This window comes from Ceratotherium simum, chromosome 15, assembly GCF_057802395.1.
Source record: "Ceratotherium simum simum isolate JZ-2026a chromosome 15, ASM5780239v1, whole genome shotgun sequence".
Taxonomy (NCBI): domain Eukaryota; kingdom Metazoa; phylum Chordata; class Mammalia; order Perissodactyla; family Rhinocerotidae; genus Ceratotherium; species Ceratotherium simum.
The window spans coordinates 16,246,697-16,267,743 of NC_141914.1; the positions used below are offsets into that span (position 1 = coordinate 16,246,697).

The 21,047-nt window shown below is 40.9% G+C and overlaps 1 protein-coding gene across 6 annotated transcripts in view; it reads left to right on the plus strand.

Annotated features, from left to right (window-relative positions):
• The first annotated feature begins 15,392 nt into the window (after positions 1-15,392).
• GRAMD1C (GRAM domain containing 1C) overlaps positions 15,393-21,047 on the plus strand; it is a 94,285-nt gene continuing 88,630 nt past the window's right edge. For 4 of the 6 annotated variants that reach the window (XM_087439614.1, XM_014792239.2, XM_087439609.1 and 1 more), the window contains exons 1-2: positions 15,393-15,426; positions 17,560-17,709. In XM_087439614.1, the coding sequence (XP_087295740.1) occupies positions 15,400-15,426; positions 17,560-17,709 (177 nt within the window). In that variant the 5' untranslated portion in view covers positions 15,393-15,399. Of the gene's footprint in view, positions 15,427-17,559; positions 17,710-21,047 lie in introns of those variants that run through there. The other 2 variants (XM_087439613.1, XM_087439611.1) reach the window with 2 other exon arrangements.

Consider the following 21,047-nt stretch of genomic DNA (forward strand, 5'->3'; position numbering starts at 1 on the left):
TTCAACTAAAGTACATGGTGAGGTTTTAGCATAAAAGAAAAGAGAACACAAATAAAAATATTACCTGTACTTGACCCTGCCAGTGAACTGCCCACAGCCTGTTTACCAGGCCAGTCACATCCTCCAATTGAGTGTTGACTGCGAAGAATTCAGAGCAGCACATTTGTACTGAAACTTGCCCTCAACCGACAGGAGGTGCCACATCTGGAAGGTTAAGCACTGTGTGTCTGCTCCCCCACCCCACTCTGTCAGCGGTCCCAAGTCAATATGAGAATATCAAAGACCAACCTTCTTGCCTCAAGGTGAGACCAGTCTGTGAGGACAGTCAGGCTCTAGAGCTCCCGGTGGGATCAGGCTGAGGATAAACTTTAGCCGCGCCCACATCAGCATCTACTTCCTCTCTCCTTTCCTGTCTCCGTCACTCCCTTGTAAGTTTCAGCTGCCTGCACTCCCTCAATAAGTCACTTTCACAGGAATCTCTTTCTCAGGCTCAAGTTCTAGGGAACTGAACTAAACACATTACTTTTCATTTATTCCCTTGGTATCATTTTGTCTTCCACAGAAATCCTCATTGAGTAGAAATAATTACTATGATTCTTCCAGCCATGTTGAACATGGTCAGACGAGCTTGGTGTTCTGAGAAGTTTTCGCTAAAGGAAGGCTTTAATTTTTTTATTTATTTTTTTCCCCAAAGCCCCAGTAGATAGTTGTACGTCATAGTTGCACATCCTTCTAGTTGCACGTCATAGTGGGACGTGGCCTCTGCATGGCCAGAGAAGCGGTGCCTTGGTGCGCACCCGGGATCCAAACCTGGGCCGCCAGCAGTGGAGCGCGTGCACTTAACTGCTAAGCCACGGGGCAGGCCCATAAAAGAAGGCTTTCAAATTCTGGCCTTCATGTTGAAAGAATTGAGAATTCAAGTCCACATCTTTTTCTTCTGTGTCTTTCTTCTGTTCTGGGATCTGAATCTCGTACAGATGCTGTTTTCCAGGGGTTGTACTTACTTTCAAACACACTGTTGTGTGGTCCAAGGTAAGATACTCACTGATACTAGTATTCTCTTCTCTGTTTCCAACAAACATAGCTACACAAAAAAATACTACATATTTTACAACTTATATATATTTAACATTGGGTTCTAATCATAATGAGCACAATTTCTATTCTTATCTTTAGTAGTCAGAATTAACACTTATCCATGAATTATAACTGCTAAATTGCTAATGATCTCACTAGAGATTTAAAAGAAATAATACTCCAGCAGCCTGTTAGATTCAATAAAAGAGACAGTATAGTTTCTAAATATGTCTAATTTCCAGGAAGAGTATTATATAAAGGAAAACGTTGTCTCAACATGTTTGCTGACCTCCGAGTTTAATTACGGTATCAATAGTCTGTTAGAAAACACTTCCTTATATCTATGTAAAAGCAAAACATTTCTACTTAAAAGCAATGCTAAAATTGTGAGGTTAATAGATATTAAAACAAAGGAATAGGAGAGGGGTGTGAGACAGCAGGTCAAATTCAGGTATATTTATTTATTTAACACCATAGGTTATAATGCTGCGTTAGATAACATAAGGCATCCCTACTCAGAAATTGCCTTAAGGTGGATTTAAATAATTCACAGTTTAATGAAATGAAATCTAGAAACCCAATACCTTTAGTAAGTGGCGTAGGAACTCTCTCAGCTTGCACTTCTCTCTCTAAAACCCCATTGCCAGCTTCAACTTCGCACGTATCCTTGGCTTTTACCAGTCTCTGAAGTTGTTCTGTCCAATGGATCTCATCCTACTGTCCCAGGAAATGTTATCTTTTTCTCTATCTTAAACCCCTTTTTATCTATTGGTTCTTTCCTATTAGATTAAAAATATATTCCAGCCACTGGCATCTGACAAAAACTATTCAAATCAAAGCCAAAATCTTTCCATCAATCCAACATTCAACAAGCAACATTTAAATAAAAAGATGATTATTTTTGTCTGATTATTTTGATTATTTTATTTACTTAAAAATACTATGAAATGTATCATGCATACAGAAGGATATATGATATTTACATGGGCAGTTCTAAAAATAACATAAATATGTGTGTGCCCATTACTCAGATTAAGAAATAGAACATTCAAGTAACATGGAAACCCTCTGTGTCCCTCCTCAATTGCATCATCTTCCTCTCCCCAAAGTTAAATTTTGCTCTGACTTCTGTGTTAATCAGTCTCTTGTTTCAATCTATAGATTTACCACCCACACGTGTATTCCTAAATAGTATATTCCTTAGTTCAAAAAGAAAGAAAAGAAGGGCCAGCCCAGCGGCACAGTGGTTAAGTGTGCGCGCTCCGCTTTGGTGGCCTGGGGTTCCCAGGTTCAGATCCTGGGCGCAGACCACGCACCACTTGTCAAGCCATGCTGTGGTGGCGTCCCATACAAAGTAGAGGAAGATGGACACGGATGTTAGCCCAGGGCCAATCTTCCCCAGTAAAAAAAAAAAAAAAAGGAGGATTGGCATTGGATGTTAGCTCAGGGCTGATCTTCCTCACAAAAAAAAAAAAAAAACAAGAAAAGCTGAGTAGCAAGCACCAATCTTCCTGTGTACAGAAAGGGCGATGTTGCCACTATCAGATAACGGCTTCTAGGAGAAAACAAACTGAACAGTCGATGGTCATGATTTGGAGTCAGGTTCTCTGAGCATTTATGAGAATCTCTTCTAGGGAAGTCAGTGGGCAAGGGCCTTACGGAGTCCTGGCAAGCAGAGGGCTCACCATAGCTGGGGCTCCTGGACCAGATACTAGACATTTAGCAAAAATATGGTCAGAGAGAGTGGACCATAGGCAGAAAGCTGTGGAGCGGAGCCACAGAGCATGGAGGGAGAAGAGGAACTTCACAAGCTGAGTATGGAAAAGAATCTGAGCAAGGCCCATGGGGGGATTCTGTCCTCAGCTGGAAAGAAGGCAAATGACAACAGGGATCCTGAAGAACACAGCGCTCAGTCGGTTTGTCTGAGTTACACTGCCCCTATCTAAACTGGTGGCCTTCTGTACCTCGTCCCAGCTGTCATTCTGGGATCTGCCTTCAGCATCCTCTTGGGGATTCCCCTCATCTCTCTCCTGGTTCCATTTCCTGTTTTTCTGTATCCCACGTTTTGTCTTTCCTGGTTTCCTTTTTTGTGTGTGAGGAAGATCAGCCCTGATTGGCCATGCCAATCCTCCTCTTTTTGCTGAGGAAGACCGGCTCTGAGCTAATATCCATTGCCAATCCCCCTCCTTTTTTTTTCCCCAAAGCCCCAGTAGGTAGTTGTATGTCACAGTTGCACAACCTTCTAGTTGCTGTATGTGGGACGCGGTCTCAGCATGGCCGGAGAAGCGGTGCGTCGGTGCGCGCCTGGGATCCGAACCCGGGCCACCAGTAGTGGAGCACGCACTTAACCGCTAAGCCACGGAGCCGGCCCTTTCCTGGTTTCTCCATGAGCAGTTTCTCCAGTAGCTTCTTTCTCCAGTAGGGTGGTAAACTTTGTGAGACCTTGCACAGCTTAAAATCACACAGTTGCCTAGCAGCCTAGGGTGCAGAGGTGATCTAGGGATACAACTGCTTCTCAAACAACTTAGACCCTCGTCCTCCTTATTTTAGCTACTCTTCACTCCTCTCCCCTTCTTATTTATCACCAGTTCCGAGGGTATTTGGTGCTGCCAATGCTCCTGTCTTTTCAGGATTCTGTGGTATCAGTTAGATCAATCCTCAGTTTCCCCCACTGTCAGTTTAGGACTTGGCTTTCTCAGTTTTTAATTCAGTTCCCACTTGGTCCACTGGTTTCTAGCTGAGAAAGTTCCTTGCTCTTGTGTCCTTGTTCCTTGCTCTTGTGTCCTTGCCTGTTCTCCTTCTCTGTCCACAACTCCTCTTATTGTAGTTTTGGTGGGTTTCGGGAAGGAACAAAATCAGATACATACATAGAGATATGTTAACTCACCATTTATGCATTAGCGGCACTAGAAAAAAGCGATAAAAATTGAGTGGTATTTTCCAAGGATCTGTGCTAAAACCAGTCATACGGAACATTAAAAAAATTTGAAAGAATGAAGTTTGTAAACTCCTTAAAACTCTTTTTAATAATAAAATGTAAGTGAGAGAATTATACTTCAGGAAAATTTCACTTAGCAAAGGGGCAAAAAGTGGCATACATTTTTTCTTTCTTTTTTTGGCTTGGCCTATAGGGCTGAGTGGGAAGGAATGGGGAGGTGGCCCCAGGACCACCAGTATGTGCTCCTGGCAGTACCCATCTCTATTTCCTTAACACTTATATTGTCACTGCAACCTCAAAGTCATTGTGATGGTTAATTTTATGTGTCAACTTGGCTGCATCACGAGGTGCCCAGATATTTGGCTAAACATTATTTCTGGGTGTGTCTGTGAAGGTATTTTCAGATGAGATCAGCTTTTGAATCTGTAGACTGAGTAAAGCAGATTGCCCTCTTCAATATGGGTGGGCATCGTTCAGTCTGTTGAGGGCCTGAATAGAACAAAAGGCAGAGGAAGGGAGAATTTGCTCTCTCTGCCTGAAGGCTTGAGTTGGAACATCAGTCTTCTCTTGCCCTTGGACTGGGACTTACACCATCAGCCCTCTAATTCTAAGAACTATATCATTGGCTTTCCTGGTTATCTAGTTTGCAAAAGGCAGATTGTGGGAATTCGCAGCTTCCATAGTGACATAAACCAATTCCTTATGATAAATCTCTCTCTACTGTGTATATATATAATCGGTTCTGTTTCTCTGGAGAACCCTGAGTAATACAGTCATCAAGACTAATCTTGTTATGTCTTATAGTTATTTGTATCAGTCAATATAAGAAACCCAAGGCTTCCAGGTGATCCCTCATTCCCGTTCCCCCGACCCCCAAACTCTCATCACCAGTCAGCTCTCTCCATCCTCTTGTCTAATTCCATCTCCCCCATCGCCAACTCTCAAATTCCCTCTTGGTGTGCTGTGGAATTCAAGATCAGATATAACAAAACCCCCTATATCCTAAATTCTTGGAGTTCTCTCTGAAAATTCTCTAAAATTTCTCTTCATTTTGCTCTAACTGAAACCTGGCTTTCCCCTAAAGATGCCGCTTTCCCCACAGCCCTCTCAAGTGGTGGCTCTTTTCTCTCCCACGCTTTTGTACCATTTGTGGTAGCTATCCTCCCAGAAGGTCTGCAATGATCCTGGCCTTCTGGGACTCATGCGCTGTGCAGTTCCTCCCACACTGAATCAGAGCTGACCCTTGAACGCAATAGAGGGTGGTGTAAGTAACGGTGTGTAACTTCCAAGGCTAGGTTGGTCTTAAAAGGCAATGCAACTTTCACCTTGGTCTCTTGTAGCAACACGCTCTGAGGAGAGGCACTGCCATGCCATAAGAACTCAAGCAGCTTCTTGGAAAGGCCCATGTGGAGAGGACCTGAGAACCCACACCAACAGCCAGCACCAGGTTGCCAGCCATGTAAGAGGATGTAAAATGGATCCTCCAGCCTCAGTCAGGCCTTTTGATGACTGGAGCCCCATATGACTACTGAGGGCAACCTCATGAGAGACTGTGAGCCAGGAGCGCCCAGCACAAATCTGCTATTGAACCCTTCTAGTGAATTTTTCATTTCAGTTATTGTACTTTCCAAATCCAGGAGTCCTGTGTGGTTCTTTTGTAATTTCTTTACTGACATTTTCTATTTGGTGAGACATGGTTTTCATGGTTTGCATTTTTGTACATGGTTTCCTTAGCTCTTAAGCTATATAAAATATACGCTGATTTAAAGTTTTGCCTGTCCAATGTCTAGGCTTCATTAGGGACAGTTTCTATTAATTTTTCTCCGTATATGGGCCATACTTTCTTGTTTCTTTCAAGCTTTGTAATTTTTTGTTGAAAACTGGACATTTTGGGGGCCAGCCTGGTGGCGCAAGTGGTTAAGTGCGCGCGCTCCGCTGCGGCGGCCTGGGGTTCGCCGGTTCGGATCCGGGCGTGCACAGACGTACCGCTTGTCAAGCCATGCTGTGGCAGTGTCCCATATAAAGTGGAGGAGGATGGGCACGGATGTTAGCCCAGGGCCAGTCTTCCTCACCAAAAAAATAAAAGAGGAGGATTGGCAGATGTTAGCTCAGGGCTGATCTTCCTCACAAAAAAATAAATAAATAAAAAGAAAACTGGACATTTTGAATATTATAATTCGGCAACTCTGGAAATCAGATTGTCCCCCTCCCCAGGGTTTGTTGTTGCTGCTTGTTCTAGTACTTGTTGGTTTGTTTAGTGACTTTTATGTTCTTTGTTTTGTTTAGTGACTTTTAGTACTTTGTCTAATGACTTTTATGAACTATTTTTTCTTATTGTGGTAAAATACACATAAGGTAAAATTTACCATTTTATTCATTTTAAGTGTACAGTTCAGTAGCATTAAGTGCGTATTGCTGTGCAGCCATCAATGTCATCTACCTTCAGAACTTTTTCACCATCCCAAAGTGAAACTTCACACCCATTTAACAATAGCTTCCCTTTCTGCCCTCCCCCAGCCCTTGAAACCACCATTCTACTTTCTGTCTCTATGAATTTGACTACTCTACGTGCCCCGTAAGCTGAACTAATTTGGTAAAGATTGTTACCAAATCTTTGCACATTGCACATTGCACAAAGAGCACATTGCAACGTGCTCTTTGTCATGTATGGCCACAGAAATCTCTGTTCTGTTAGCTTAGTGATCAGCTTGCGATTTGACAGAGATTTCCTTAAACTCTTGGAACCAAAAAGAAAGAAAGAAAGAAAAAAGACCTCCCAGTCTTTGCAGATGGGCTGTGTGTGTGTGTTTTGGCATGCTTTCAACACTCAGCCAGAGAGTTTACAACTCTGCCTTAGCTTTCCCTTCCTGCTTGCACAGAGCTTGAGGTCAGCTAGAGGGGAGAGCTGAGGGCTTTCTTGGGTCTTTGCTGTGCATGCTCCCAGCTCTGGGCATGCTTGTGGCTTTCTAGATTCTCAGGAATTTGTGGGAGATTTTCAAAGCCCTTATTCCCCAAAGCATCTCATTCCCCAGCCTTTCCTCCCAAAGTTTTCAGATTGTCTATTTTTTGCCTCAACTGTTAACCCTTGCCCCAAGTAGTAGTGGCTAATACATTTGCCTTCGATTTTTTCAACAAATGCTGCCCTCCTCCCCTGCTTTAGGTAGCTGTCCCCTCCCTGGGAGAGTTCTGAGCTAGGTGAAATAAAGGCAAATCCTTGAGCTGGTCCTTCAGGGAGCAAGCAGACGGGTCAAAGCAAACAACCACAATTCTTTAATAAGTTCTGTGCTACTCCTTTCAATACCAGAAACCAGTACCAGGAAAGTGGGCTATTGTGGCATGGAGGATGGTGCCATGGTGAATTAAAATGTCACAAAGCTCTCTAACTGAGACTCAACTGTTTTTTTCTTAATTAAGCATTCCCCTGATTATTGCAAGCTCTTGGTTGGATTCCAGAGTTCCAAATAAGTTGGTCCTGACACGTCTTGCCAGCTTATTTGTTGCTTTTGTAGAGGCACGGACTTTCAGAGTTCTCTACTCTGCCATTCTTGTTGATGTCATGCCCTATTACTCTTTTTTTTTTTTTTTAAAATATTCAACATGGAATTCCAATGGATGGAGGTATGCACATAGTTTATTTAGTGAGGCCTTCATTGATGAACATGTGTTTCCAATGTTTGCTAATGCTAACAATTGTTCAATGAATAATTTTACATATTATTTTGCATGTGTGCAATTAAATCCACAGAAAAATCCCAGTAGTGGAATTTCTGTAAGAGTATACGCATTTTATAATTGTTATAGCTATTGCCAAAGTGCTATATCACTTGACACTCCCTTCACAAAAGTTACTGTCTCCCTAGTCTTGTCAACAGAACGTGTTATCAAACTTCTGTACTTCTGTCAATCTAATAGGTGAAAAATGGTATTTCAGTGTGCTTTTCATTTCTATTTATTTGGTTCTGAGTGAAATTGAGCCTCTTTTTATACTTTTAAAGAGACATTTGTGTTTCATTTCCTGTGAACTTTCTGACATATACTTTATTAATTTTTTACTTGATTGTGGTTTTTCCATATCAATTTCTAGAAGCTCTTTATATATTAGTGTGATCTCACTTTAAATACATGACCATGAATCTCAGTTAGGCATTTGTGTAGCCCAGTCAGTCTACTCTTTCCCTAATTCATTAGTCATTCATTTTCCTGTGCTCCCAAGTAAGTATTTCATAATTTCTCCTTTCTCCTCAAACTTCCAACAACTTGTCCTCCATATTGACTTTCGGCCTAGTGTTTTATTTCACTGAGGAATATCAATGCCCTTCACTAAAGACCACCAGGAACACACGTGTAGTTGAACAGCTTTGAGTTTATTGACTCATTGCAACGAGGGAGAAAACAGACCAAGGAGAACCATGAGGACATCTCAGTAAAAGGGTGTTAGAAAGGATTTACTATAGGATTTGGGTTTGTGTTAGGTCATTTTTGGGGGAGGACTCAAGAAATAGGGCTTTTCCCCGGATTAGATGTTGTCAAAAGCTGTGGTACTTCTATGATTGGGTATCTTAATAAATCTTATCTGGAAGGTGGGAGGAACAAAGTGAAGCTAAAGCCGTGATTGGGAAAGAAGCCACATCACACATATTAGCCAGTATTGGGGATATTTGGTTATTTTTGTGGTTTGAACCACGTCTACATTTTTGTCTGGGTTTAGACATGATTATGGAGTGGCCTTGTTTCTGTCTTGCTCTATCGTGGTCACAGAGCAGCTCTGATTAACATTGGTGTTCTGTGAAATTTTTTTATGTTCAGTAGAACACTATGGCCTTGCCACACATACTCGCCTTGCCACATCGATTCACTTACCTGCACCTGTGCCCATCTAGTCTTTCTTGATACTAAGGATGAACCGTCCACATTCCTATCCAGGCCACCCGTCCACCTGTGCACTAGATCCAACCCCTTCACCTGTTCAAGGGCTTCACCCAGCAGTTCTCCCTCTCTTGTGTCAGTAATTTACTCTCTGTTGGGTCACTCTCATGTGTATTCAAACATGCTGTTATTGTTCCCATCTTAAAAAACATACCAAAAAAAAAAGCAGAACAACAAACCTTCCTTGACCCCAAATCCCCCTCTAGCTGCCATCCCATTTCCCTGCCCCATTTAGAGCACAGCTCTTCCAATTAGTTGTTTATACATGCTGCCTTCTACTCCTTTCTTTTTCTCTTGAATCTGCTTTTTACTGAAATTGTTCTTCTCAAGGTCACTAACACCTCCAGGTTGCTAAATACAGAGCAATACAGAACTATTCTCAGTTCTCATGTTACATGATCTGTTAGCAATATTTGACCTCTTTGATTTTTCCATCCTCCTTGAAATGCTTTCTTTTTGGCTTCAGGGTGAAGTCCTCTACCTCACTGACCATTCCTTCTCAGAGTCTTTGCTGTTTCCTCTCCATCTCTGCAACTTCTGAATCTTGGAGTTTTCCAGGAACAAGTCATTGGATGTTTTTACTATCTATTTCACTCACTTGGTGATCTCACCCACTTTCATAGCTTTAAAAACCATTGGTATTCTGAAAATTCTCAGATTTATATCCTCTGAACTTCAGGCTTACATACACAACTTCCTCCTCCACATTTCCACCTGCATGTCTAATTGGCATCTCAAACTTACCATGTTTAAAACTAAACTCATAGTTCCCCAAATTGTTCTTCTCTTAGGTTTTCTTATCTCAGTAAATAGCTGCTCCATGCTTTCAGTTGTTCAGGCCAATAGCTTTAGAGTTGTCCTTGACTTCTCTCTCTCATACTATACAACCAATCCACCAGAAAATCATTTTAATTCTTCCTTCACAATACCGTGCATGCAGAATCTGACCATTTCTCACCACTACTGCCACTACCACACTGGTTCAAGTCATCACGTCTCATCTGAGTTATTGCCGTAGCCATCTAATTGGCCTCTTTGATTCTGTCATTGTCCCTTCATCAGCCCTGCCCCTGACATTTGTGGAGATTGGGGCAAGACTATAAATGGATGCCCATATTTGCATAAATTTTTAAGTATTATAAATCAATAACTTAAATCTCTTCCACTTCCTGTGTTGACAAATATTCCTCTACAAAGACCTGAAAGACCAGTTTGCATTTAGAATTCTTGAGCTCCTCAGAATTTTATGCTAGAAAGTAAGTGATGTGGAGATAACTATTTCCTGGCTATTAGCTTGCAACTGGCCCTTCTTCTATTCCCTGCTCTGGCTCCATTCCCTACTGCAAGGAGCATTGTGTTCATGCATATGGACACCCCAGTCTACACGTCCAAGCTCCATCCACACCCATTACAAACAGCCACCCCTGGGTAACTCCACAGGCCTAGGGTGTGCACAGCTGTGATGTCATCCATTCTTGGAAGAACAGACCCATGGAGGAGGCATTGGCAGTTCTTGGAAGTGGACGTGGGGCAGTTTGGGCAAGGAATTCCAGAGTTATGGCTATTTGGAGTGTGGTCTAGAAAGGGAGGAATGTAGCCAGAGGAAGCCTAGAGTAGAGCCCTCTAAAGTTCAAGGCGGGGGCCCTTCATATCTGGATATCAGGTCAGACTCCGCTTTACAGTCTATGAGGGGAAAGGACAGAAGCTAGGAGACCAGTCAGGAGACTAAAGTAGCCAGAGTGGCCCTTTTATAAAGTAAGTCAGATCATGACCCTCTTATTCTTGAAACCCTCCACTCGCTTCCACCTCATACAAAGGAAACACTAGAGTCTTTACAATGCCTAAAGGCTCTATGAGATCTGACTTGTCCTCATCTACCTGCCTGACTGATCTCCTTTTCTCTACTCTTCCCCTTGTTTCTTGCTTCTGTTCACACTGGCCTCTCTCATCATTCCTCAGACAGGACAGGCATCCACCAGCTCCAGAGACCTTTGAGCTCACTCATCCCTCTGTCTAGAACCCCCTTGTCCCAGATATCCCCTCTTCCCTCCTGCTTTTATTCAAACATCGCCTTCTCACTGAAGCTCTCCGTGACCTCCATATTCAACATCTTTCTGTCTTTTCCCTGTTCTATTTGCCTCCACAGCCATTATCACCAACTGACATAGGTACAATTTTACCTGTCATCTGTCTCCCCGCTTTAGAATATAAGATCCACGAGGACTTGGATTTTTATCTATTTTATTTATTTATGAACCCCCAGCTCTCAGAATAGTGCCTGGCCCTTACAAGGGGCTTAATGTATACCTATTGAATTAATGATTACAAGCCATTTTACATCTTTTTATTTCAATACAGTGGTGCATAGAGACCAAAAGTAAAATGTGTCACAACTTATTGATATAGTACCAATTTTGTGCTTGATTAAACAGAAATAAATTAGCGTGCATTCAAGCTTAGTCCTATAATAAACTCAGTCTTGTATTTTATGTGAACGCCAATCTCCATTTCTATATTTTAAGTTTAGGAAACTTAAGTCATTAATTCTGCCAAAACCAAATATAGTGCCTTACATATGGTAGGCTCTTCAGAAATCTGTTTGAAACAAATAATGGCTTCATAAGTTTCCACTAAGTCAATATACTATAATTTACTTAAGACTATTCCCATTTTATTATTTTTTTGGATGTTTACTTTTTAATATTTCACAAGTATAAGAAATGGTGCAAAGAATGTCTTGGTGAAGGAAGGATTATTTCTTGAGTATAGATTTCCAGGAAAGGACGTATTAAGTACCAATTTATGCTATCGCACAATTGAGATATAAAAATGGTTTCTCACTTTAAATATGCATTTCTTTGGGGCAGGCCCGAAGGCATAGTGATTAGGCTTGCACGCTCTGCTTCGGCAGCCCAGGGTTCCTGGGTTCGGATCCCAGGTGCGGACCTGCGCACTGCTTGTCAAGCCATGCTGTGATGGCGTCCCATACATAAAGTAGAGGAACATGGGCACAGATATTAGCTCAGAGCCAATCTTCCTCACCAGAAAAAAAAAAAAGGAAATGCATTTCTTTGATTATCATATACTAAGAAGAGCAAATATTAATTGAAAATTTACTGTGTGCGAGAGGCTGTGCTATTTAAATAGATCATCACGTTTGAGCCCACTATGACTTGGTACTTGTAATGGACTGACTGTTTGTGTCCCCCTAAAATTAATATGTTGAAGTGCTAACCCCCGGTGTGGCTGTATTTGAGGACTTAGCAAGAAGGTGCCGTTTGCCAGCCAGGAAGAGAGTTCTCACCAGAAACTGAATCGACTGGAACCTGGGTCTTGGTCTTCTAGCCTCCAAACTGTAAGAGAATAAATTTCTGTCATTTAAGACCCCCAGTCTGTGGTATTTTGTTAGGGCAGTCGAGCAGTCTAATACAGTACTGTTGCTATTTCTTTATAACAAGTGAGGACAGAGGCCACAAGAGATTAGGTGAGTAGCTAATATGTAGTGGAGTCAAAATTTGAACGCAGATAATTTTTACTTTGGGGCCAGCCATTTTTCCTGTCCAGCCAACGGGACCATCACTTACGTCCTTTGTTCATTTTATCAATGAAGGGTCTATTTTTAAAAATTACTGTTATTGACCATTGAGTAGATAGAATAATTATATAATAGAACATATATGAAACATATGTAAGGTATCCAGAACGACTATAAACAATTTTATATCCATGGTCCAGTTTGAAGTTCCCTGTGTACCTGCCTGGTTCTGTCCCCATTCCTTCCCTCTTAAAGTGAAATTTGTGTTTATCATCTTCCTGCTTCTCTTTAGTGTTTTATTATATTTGTGTCCTTTGTGTAATGTTTGGTTTTATATGTTTTGAAATTCTATAAACTGAATCTTACTGTAAGTATTTTTCTGTAACTCGTTTCTGTTGCTTAATGTTGTGTTTTTGAGATTCATCTATGTTATTGTGTCTCTTAATGTTAATAAATTTGTGTCTCTTAATAAATTTCTACGTATCAAGATATCAGGTCTTTGTCTTTTGAAAATATGTACTTTTCCACCTTTGGAATTTTACATTTTAGTGGAAATTATTAAATTTTCTCTTATGATATCCTCCATTGTTTTTAACATAAACAATCTTTACTCTTTAAGAGATTTGATATTCACTTTTATTTTCCTCTTCTTTTTTTAAAAATTAGATTTTAAAAAATTATGTCATTCGTTTTAAATTGGGTCTAAAACCTGAATAGTGATTTGTTCAGCCCAACCTCAGGATCTTCCTTTATTAGGTTATTTTCATTTTTTCAGCTTTTACAAATAGTTTAAACTCCTTAGTGGGAATGGCACTGCGTAGGGTTTTAGTACCTGAGCAGAGAGAGGAGAGTGTAGGATGCTGTGACCGTGATGGCTGGGCAAGTGGTGTTAGGCTGGGATGCACGAGGAGGGAGTCTGTGCAGGGGGCATGTTTCCCACTGCACATTGAAGGAGATGTGGCAACTAATTGTAACACATGAATTGGGGCTAGATTCTTTTGCTATAAAGGACATTATTGGGACAATTGGTGGAACTCTAATGGGGTGTGAGAATTAGAAGGTAATAATGTAATGTTAATTTCCCAATTTTCTTGGCCATATTATGATTGTTTAGGAGAATGTCCTTGTATGTAGGAAATATTCACTACAGTATTCAGAGTTGATAGGGGACAGTGTTGATAGTTTGCTCTCAAATGGCTCAGGGAAAAGTTTATTGGAACATATTTGCAAATTTTCTGTAAGTTTGAAATTGTTTCAAAATTAAAAAAAATTTTAAACAGTTTTAAAATACTTTACGTAATGACCACATTCATCTTGTACCTTTAAAAAAATACTAGCAATATTAAACTCTTTCCATCCAAAGTAGAATTCTTGGTGTGGCTTCTGGTTCAAAGAATAGGTAGTCATTTTTCCTTCAGCCTATTCTTATACACAACACTGAAGGAAAACACAGCTTATGCTAAATTTTGCAGGACAAGGACAAGAACCTATCCTTTCTTGATTATCTTATTAGGCAATTTTTCCTTCAGCATTTAATAGATATTTTAAAAATACACTCAATATCTGACTTTTTGTGGAACTGGATTTGACTTTTCCCCCCTCCTCAACTTGACATTATGATTATTTTCAAACATACAGAAATAGAAAAAGAATCACTGAACAGTGGTATACCCTCCACATAGATGCAATGATTGTTAACATTTTGCTATTTTGCTCTCTATTTATCCATTGTCTTAGTCTATTCAGGCTCTTATGACCGAAATACCATAGGCTGGAATGGCTTAAACAACAAACATTTATTTTTCATGGTTCTGGAGTCTGAAAAGTACAAGATCAAGACACGGGCAGGGCCGGCCCCGTGGCTTAGCGGTTAGTGCGCGCTCTGCTGCTGGCGGCCCGGGTTCGGATCCTGGGCGCACACCGACGCACTGCTTCTCCGGCCATGCTGAAGCCGCGTCCCACATACAGCAACTAGAAGGATGTGCAGCTATGACATACAACTATCTACTGGGGCTTTGGGGAAAAAAAAAAAAAAAAAAGACACGGGCAGATTTGGTGTCTGGTAAGACTACACATCCTGTTCATAGACCCCAGTCTTCTCACGGCATCCTCACATGGCAGAAGGGCATTATGTATCAACATATGAATTTGGGTGGGGAACACATTCAGTCTATGGCGTGTATCTTTGTTGAAGCATTTGAAATCAAGTTGCAGGCATCATGATGCTTCACTCCCACACATACTTGAGCACGAATTTTCTAATAATAAAGACATTTTCCAACATAACCACAAAGTATTAATTATCCATAAGGGAATAGCAATAAACTTATCCATAAATCATTATTATTCTATAACACCAACTGTAATACACATTTCATATTCAGTCTCCCCCAACTGTTCTACAACGTCTTTTACAGCTGTTTTTTAGGGAACCAGGATCTGCAACACTCAATAGCTTTTAATCAGTAACTTCAATCCCTTATTGGAAGGAGCAAGATTTGCTACGCAATTCACTTTTTCTCACTTTGGAGCAGGGTATATTTTGTGAGAAGCAGAGGGGGAACTTTGAGGGGTGACTTGTGCCGAGAAGCCATTTCACGGTAGGCACAGGAGTTTGAGGTTGGGAGGACAGGGTAATGAGAGGGGCTCATCCTGATCCCTAGTAAAGACTGGCCTCCGGGCTAACAAATCAACATTACTGTACTTTCTTGAATTATCCAAAGGCAGGGGTCCTCAACTGCCGCCAGAGGGCGCAAGGCGCGCGGGCAGGACCCGAGGTGGCCCTCGGACGGCGAGCTGGCGAGGCGCGCGGGACCCGGAGCCCGGAGCGCGCGCCGGAGGTGGGCGCAGGGCGCGCGCCTGGCCGCCCCCTCCCCGCGGCGGGGCGCGCGTGCGCAGTACGGCGGCGGCGGAGGGAGCCGCGATGGAGGGTCTTCCGACTCTCCGCCAGGTAAGTGGCCCCCGCTGGGGCGGGTTCCCAAGCGGTGGCTTCACCTGGTAGTTTTCTTGACGATGGTTGCTGGAACCCTCTCAGTTTATGATAATGAATTCCCCCCCTCCTTTTTCTTGGTGCTCCTTGGAGTAATTTGGAAAGTTGTCAGCGAGGAAACGGTTCCTGTGCTTCCTGCGAGCTTCCCCTCGCTGGGCGATGCGGGGAACGGCTGCTTCTGTGTGGGCGCCCAGTGCTGGAATTTGGTCCTGAAATGCCCTATTCCAAGATGTCTCAGCTCAGGCCCCATTGACTCAGGCTCCATTGTCAGGATTCTGACCCGATTTCACGTTGACCCAGTCTCACCCCCGCCCTTACCTATCAGCTCTTGATTAAAGGGCTCAGAACTCTAGATAGTGTAAATCACTGTGCTGTCCACCAAGCTTTTGGTTTCAACTAGTGTTATTACTCGTTTACTATCTTATTTGATAAACGGAAGAACTTACTGATTAATCTTCGGGGCGAAAGCCTACTATTCTCATTAATTTTACATTGGCTATGTAGTATGTATTTTACTTTTAGAGAATTGCAATCAGTGTAATACCTTTTATTTGAGTAGCATTTTACAGTTTGCAAAACTGTAGAGGCACTCAGATAATTGTTGAATGAACCAGTGAATGAATGTCCTATTTCAGTTGATTCTCAAACCATTACTGTGAAATAGGCAAGATAGCTATTCAGGAACCCAGTCAGTCATTCATTCATATGTCCCTGGCACTGGGTGTTTGGGATAAGATGGTGAGTGACACAGACATGATCCCTGCTCTCAAGAAGCTTATTGTCTAGACTAGAAAGAATTATTACCCCTACTGTAGAGTGGAGAAAACAGATTGAGTGACTGCCAGTGAGCGCACAACTAATGAGTGAGAGAGAAGGGATTGTGATGTAGCCACTCTACAAAGCCAGAATAGACCCCCTCCCAAAATTTGATTTGGATATAGAAACTGATGATGCCCCCCACACACCATGAAGGTATGAAACGTTTTATTACTTATATATAAAGGTTTATTACTTATATACTTACATAATGTGGGAAGAGCAGGGCAGGCTTCTCAAGCAGATCTGAAATGACTTGAAAGGGCAAGGAAAGGCGGCTGGCTCTGGGCTTTTATTGTAGTTAGGGGTGGGGGCAGGGGGAGGGTTTCTGTGTGTGGACGGGGGCTTGCTTGGTTTGACTCTCCCACGCACACCAAAGGAGGGACCACCCAAACTTTCTTACCAGCTTGCCAGTTTGAGGGACTTTATAAAAACTTTATAGAGTTTAAAAACCCCAAGCCAAGGTTGAGTTAGACTATCCCCTTTGCTGTGCCACACGGGTGCCATGGGTGCTTTTCCCTGTAACCCTGAGGATCAGGATTTTTGTTACAACAGAGGCACAGGTGGCAGCAGCAGCAGAGGTATTTAGGGTCCTGGTGAGCTGTGTGCTCTGATAATAGCTGCTCCTCCTCCCCACACACCCCCCTTTTCTCTCTTCTTTTTTTAACTCCATAGTGACTGCTCTTCTGTATCTTGCACAGGGTATAATCTTTCCCCTCAGGGCTCTATGGATCGTGGGCCGATGCCTGGTTGAGACATCTGATTTATTTTAGCTCCATTGTTTGTATAAATCAGAATTAATTTACCAATTTCCCCACCAATGGACAGTAAGGTTGTTTCAACTTTCTTAGTATTACAAACATTGTTGACTCCACTTGCACATTAAATTGCTGAGTTGTAGTACATACCCATCTTAGACCCTACTAGGCGTTGCTAATTATTCTCCAAAGAGGTTGTCACTCCCATTACATTGTATTTTTTACAGTTTAACTGTTCCTCTAGCTGACTGTGAACTTCTGAAGGCTAAAGACTTTGTTTTATTCATTTTTGAATCTCTAGTGCCGACTAAACTATCTAAGAAATAGTAGTACTTGGAAAATATTTGTTGCATGTGTAAACGTATGAACTATGGAAGCAAAAACATACTAATTGCTGTTTTCTAAAAGCTTAAATATTGTCCTTTTCAAGTTAATTTATGTATTTTGAACATTAACTCTTTTCTTTTTGAAATGGGCATTTCTCAATAATTGATTTATGTTGTTTGATACTTGTTTCCAGGTAATAAATGAAGGGGACTCAAGCTTTGCCACCGAGTCAAAGGAAGAGTTAGAGGAAAATCCTAGTCCCGTTGTGGATGAGAATAACGTAGTGTCAGCTAAAAAACAGGGGCCAAATTTACATAACTGGAGTGGTGACTGGAGCTTTTGGGTAATATTTTTCCTTTCTCATATCTTCATTTTAATCTTAAATGCAAATTTTCTTTGTCGACAGCAATTCATATAATATTTGTAATATTTTCTTATTAGCTTCTAGATTTTAGTTTTAAGTTTTAGTCCAGAGTCTCAGACCTCTCTGATTATACTCTCCTTTGGCCGCTAGAATGCGCTGTTGTCTGGTTTGATGGAGTGGAATTGTCTGCTTGCGTTTCCCTGGGAGAAAAGTGCACCACAGAACTGGATTCCACTTACAGTGTTGTTCTGTTTGGCAGGAGACTAACGTTATACAGAAACCATTTTTCTAAATGTTACTGAGAAGCCAGCTATTTGACAATTTTGATTTAAAGAATTGGTTTCCGTACCTCAAAGGAAGTTTAACGACGTTTGAGCTGTGATGTATGGTGATTATAAGAAAGGTTTTACAGTGAGGAGTTTCGTATTCTGTTTGCATTGTGCTCACGTGGTCACATAACCTGGCTGTGCTCCAGGTTTCCCCACTGTAAAATGAGACCACTGCCTGTTGATTAGGTGCATGGAGTCTTTTGGTAAGAACAACATTTCTGTTACCACGTGAATGCTGGCATTTGTTGTATTAAAGGGCTCATTCTAAATCTAGCAATTCCTATGAGAGTTATGAGTCTACGATTCTATGAGATAGAATCTGAGATAATGCAACTCTAAGTGAAATTTATATAAGATTATAAGGCATACACAGTTCCAATATTAATTCATTAGAAACCTGATCTCTTGACGATTAGGTATACTTGGTAGCAGAATTTCTTGTAATTTTAAAGTAGACTAAAAAAACCAATATTAACAGGTTATAAAGATTAGTACAAGTACCATCATTCTGTTCATAATTAGCAGCTCAGTTATTGAATGTTACTGAATCTTAAGATGAATAACAGGTTCTTTCTTCCTATTAAGAAAGTTAACATGATTTTTTTAAAACCATATCCTAAGGAAAATATTTAATTGCTAAAAATTATACCAAAATAACCACACATCCTAAAAATTGTGTCATCTATATTGATTATGTTCTTTTTGGTCACAGTTAGAGAAAGTTTATGACTATTGTAGTGTTTTGACCCTTCTGCATTGTGGTTTTTATAGCTTGTTATAGATTGGAAAACCTTTATAGTTCCAAGGGCCATCTACAGGGCTAAACAGTCACTGTGGTTATTCTTGGCAGACTTAAAGCAAGAAAAAGGATAAAACAAGGAAAGGAAAAAGCAAGAGAATGCGGATTTAGAAATAGGAGAGAGAGAAAAAAGAGATATGTGTTCTAGAGCTTTGCTCTCGAAGTGTAGTATTTGGGGCCAGCAGACTTGGCGTCACCTGTCAGCTGATTAGAAATGCAGAATCTTGGGCCCAAGCTCAGACCTACTGAACCAGACTCTTCGTTGTCACAAGATTTCCAGATGATTTGTGTGCACATTCAAGTTTGAGAAGCACTGGTTTAGAGTGTTGAAGGTCTGCTTCGGCTCAGTTTAGGTCTCTATGCTGATTGCAAGCACTTTATTTTGAGGAATTTTTACATGAAATCACATGGAATAGACTTAAAGACAAAAACAACACCTCAGAAGTTTTACTGACTTTTGCAGAGGTCACTGACCCAGAAACCAGAACTATTAGAACTCAGAAGCAAACAAAAGAAGAGCCTGAATAGCTAAATGAAAATTCACGCTGATATGTCCTGTAAGAGGAGAATTCCTCAAGTCTTCATTTGGAATTTCTTTAATATCTTTTCGACATATATTTTGTAAGCCTAAATAAATTGGTTTCCATTTGTAGTTGAATGGGATATCAGAGATAGGGGAGTTACTTGGTGACAACACATGGACAATAGCAAGAAATGACAGCAGAAGCTCAAAAAGTGTAGCAACCTGGGCCTCTTAATGTGCAGGCCAAAGGCCCATGCAGATAAGTTGGCTCTGAGGTAGTACCATAGCTGGTAGAAATGGTGGTTAAGAAGTTTGGGAAATAATTCACTTTTTCTCTGCCATTTTAAATCCATCTGCTTCTACCGCCGACTCCACCGTGTTGCTATTTTCACATTCTCCTGGCAGTAAAGTAGGAATTGAATGAGTACGGTAAGATGGCAGAGTTCACTGAGGGATCCAAAATCAACACAAGGAAGACCGGTAGCAAAACAGGAAAATATTCAGGAGGCATGTGACCTGGTCGTTGAGCAAAGAATTAAAAGAGTGTCACAGCCATTTCACTAGAACATCCAAGAAATCTGGATTTGTGCCTTTTCACTTTGGAACATTTCTACTAAAAGGGACTGATAACTTTATAAAGTTTTGGTATTTAAAGAGTTAAGCTTCAGAGATCTGGAAAATTCACTAACGTAGGATAACTCATATATCTTGGCCAAGTGAACTCACTTGTTCCACAGTTGTGAATTTAGAGGGCAGCATGATATAATTGAAGGAATTGGAGATTGGGAACAAAGCATCTGGGATAGAGTGTATGCTCTGTCCCTGGTGACTTCACCGTGTGGTGCTCTTGAGTATGTTGTTCAACCTGTCAGGCCTCAGGTGCCTCACTTGTAAAAGTAGAGATTGGGGCACAGTATTGCAACACTGGTATGTCTTGAGTCAACAGGAGAAACAAAGGGGGGTGGTTATAGCTATCAAGCACTCAATGTTTACAGTCCTGGTAGCAACATATCAGTCATAAAAAACTCTGGGCATACTCAATGGGAGTGTCATATGGGGAACACCTTTCCTTAAGATTGTCCCAGTGGTAAAAAGGTTGAAAAGTGCTAGATAAGAGGACCTACTATTTGTAATATCATAAAAAGTATTTTAAATTAAAAAAAAATTGTGAAAACTTAGCAGAAAGATACAAGGAAGTGAACCAAAGTTTATTGAAGTCTTTTGTTGCCTTTTTTTTTTGCTGAAGTTAATTTCTTTCAGACCCTATCAATTTAATCTTGTGCTGCTCAACAAACTGGCTAGTAAGTGTCTTTCTGACAGTAGGATTTTAATTTAGAGGAGTATGATTAAATCCGCATAGCAATTGATAGTGAGACCAACAGCTGCAGATTTTCTGTTTCAATCCTGTAATATAAAGATAGGAATGTTAATTGTTATATTTGTTTTATTTTTTATTTTAAAATGAAAATATTTAATCCTAGTATGTGGGAAATGGGTTTTACTATTAACTTTAAATCCTCATATAACAATAAAAATTATGTGAAATAAAGAAATGAAATTTAAAATAAAGCTAATGGCAAATAAATATTTATGATTTTGTCCTTTAACTGTTAGTAAAAATACATAGCAAAAGAAAAAAATCCCAAAAGAAAAAACTGTTTTTCCC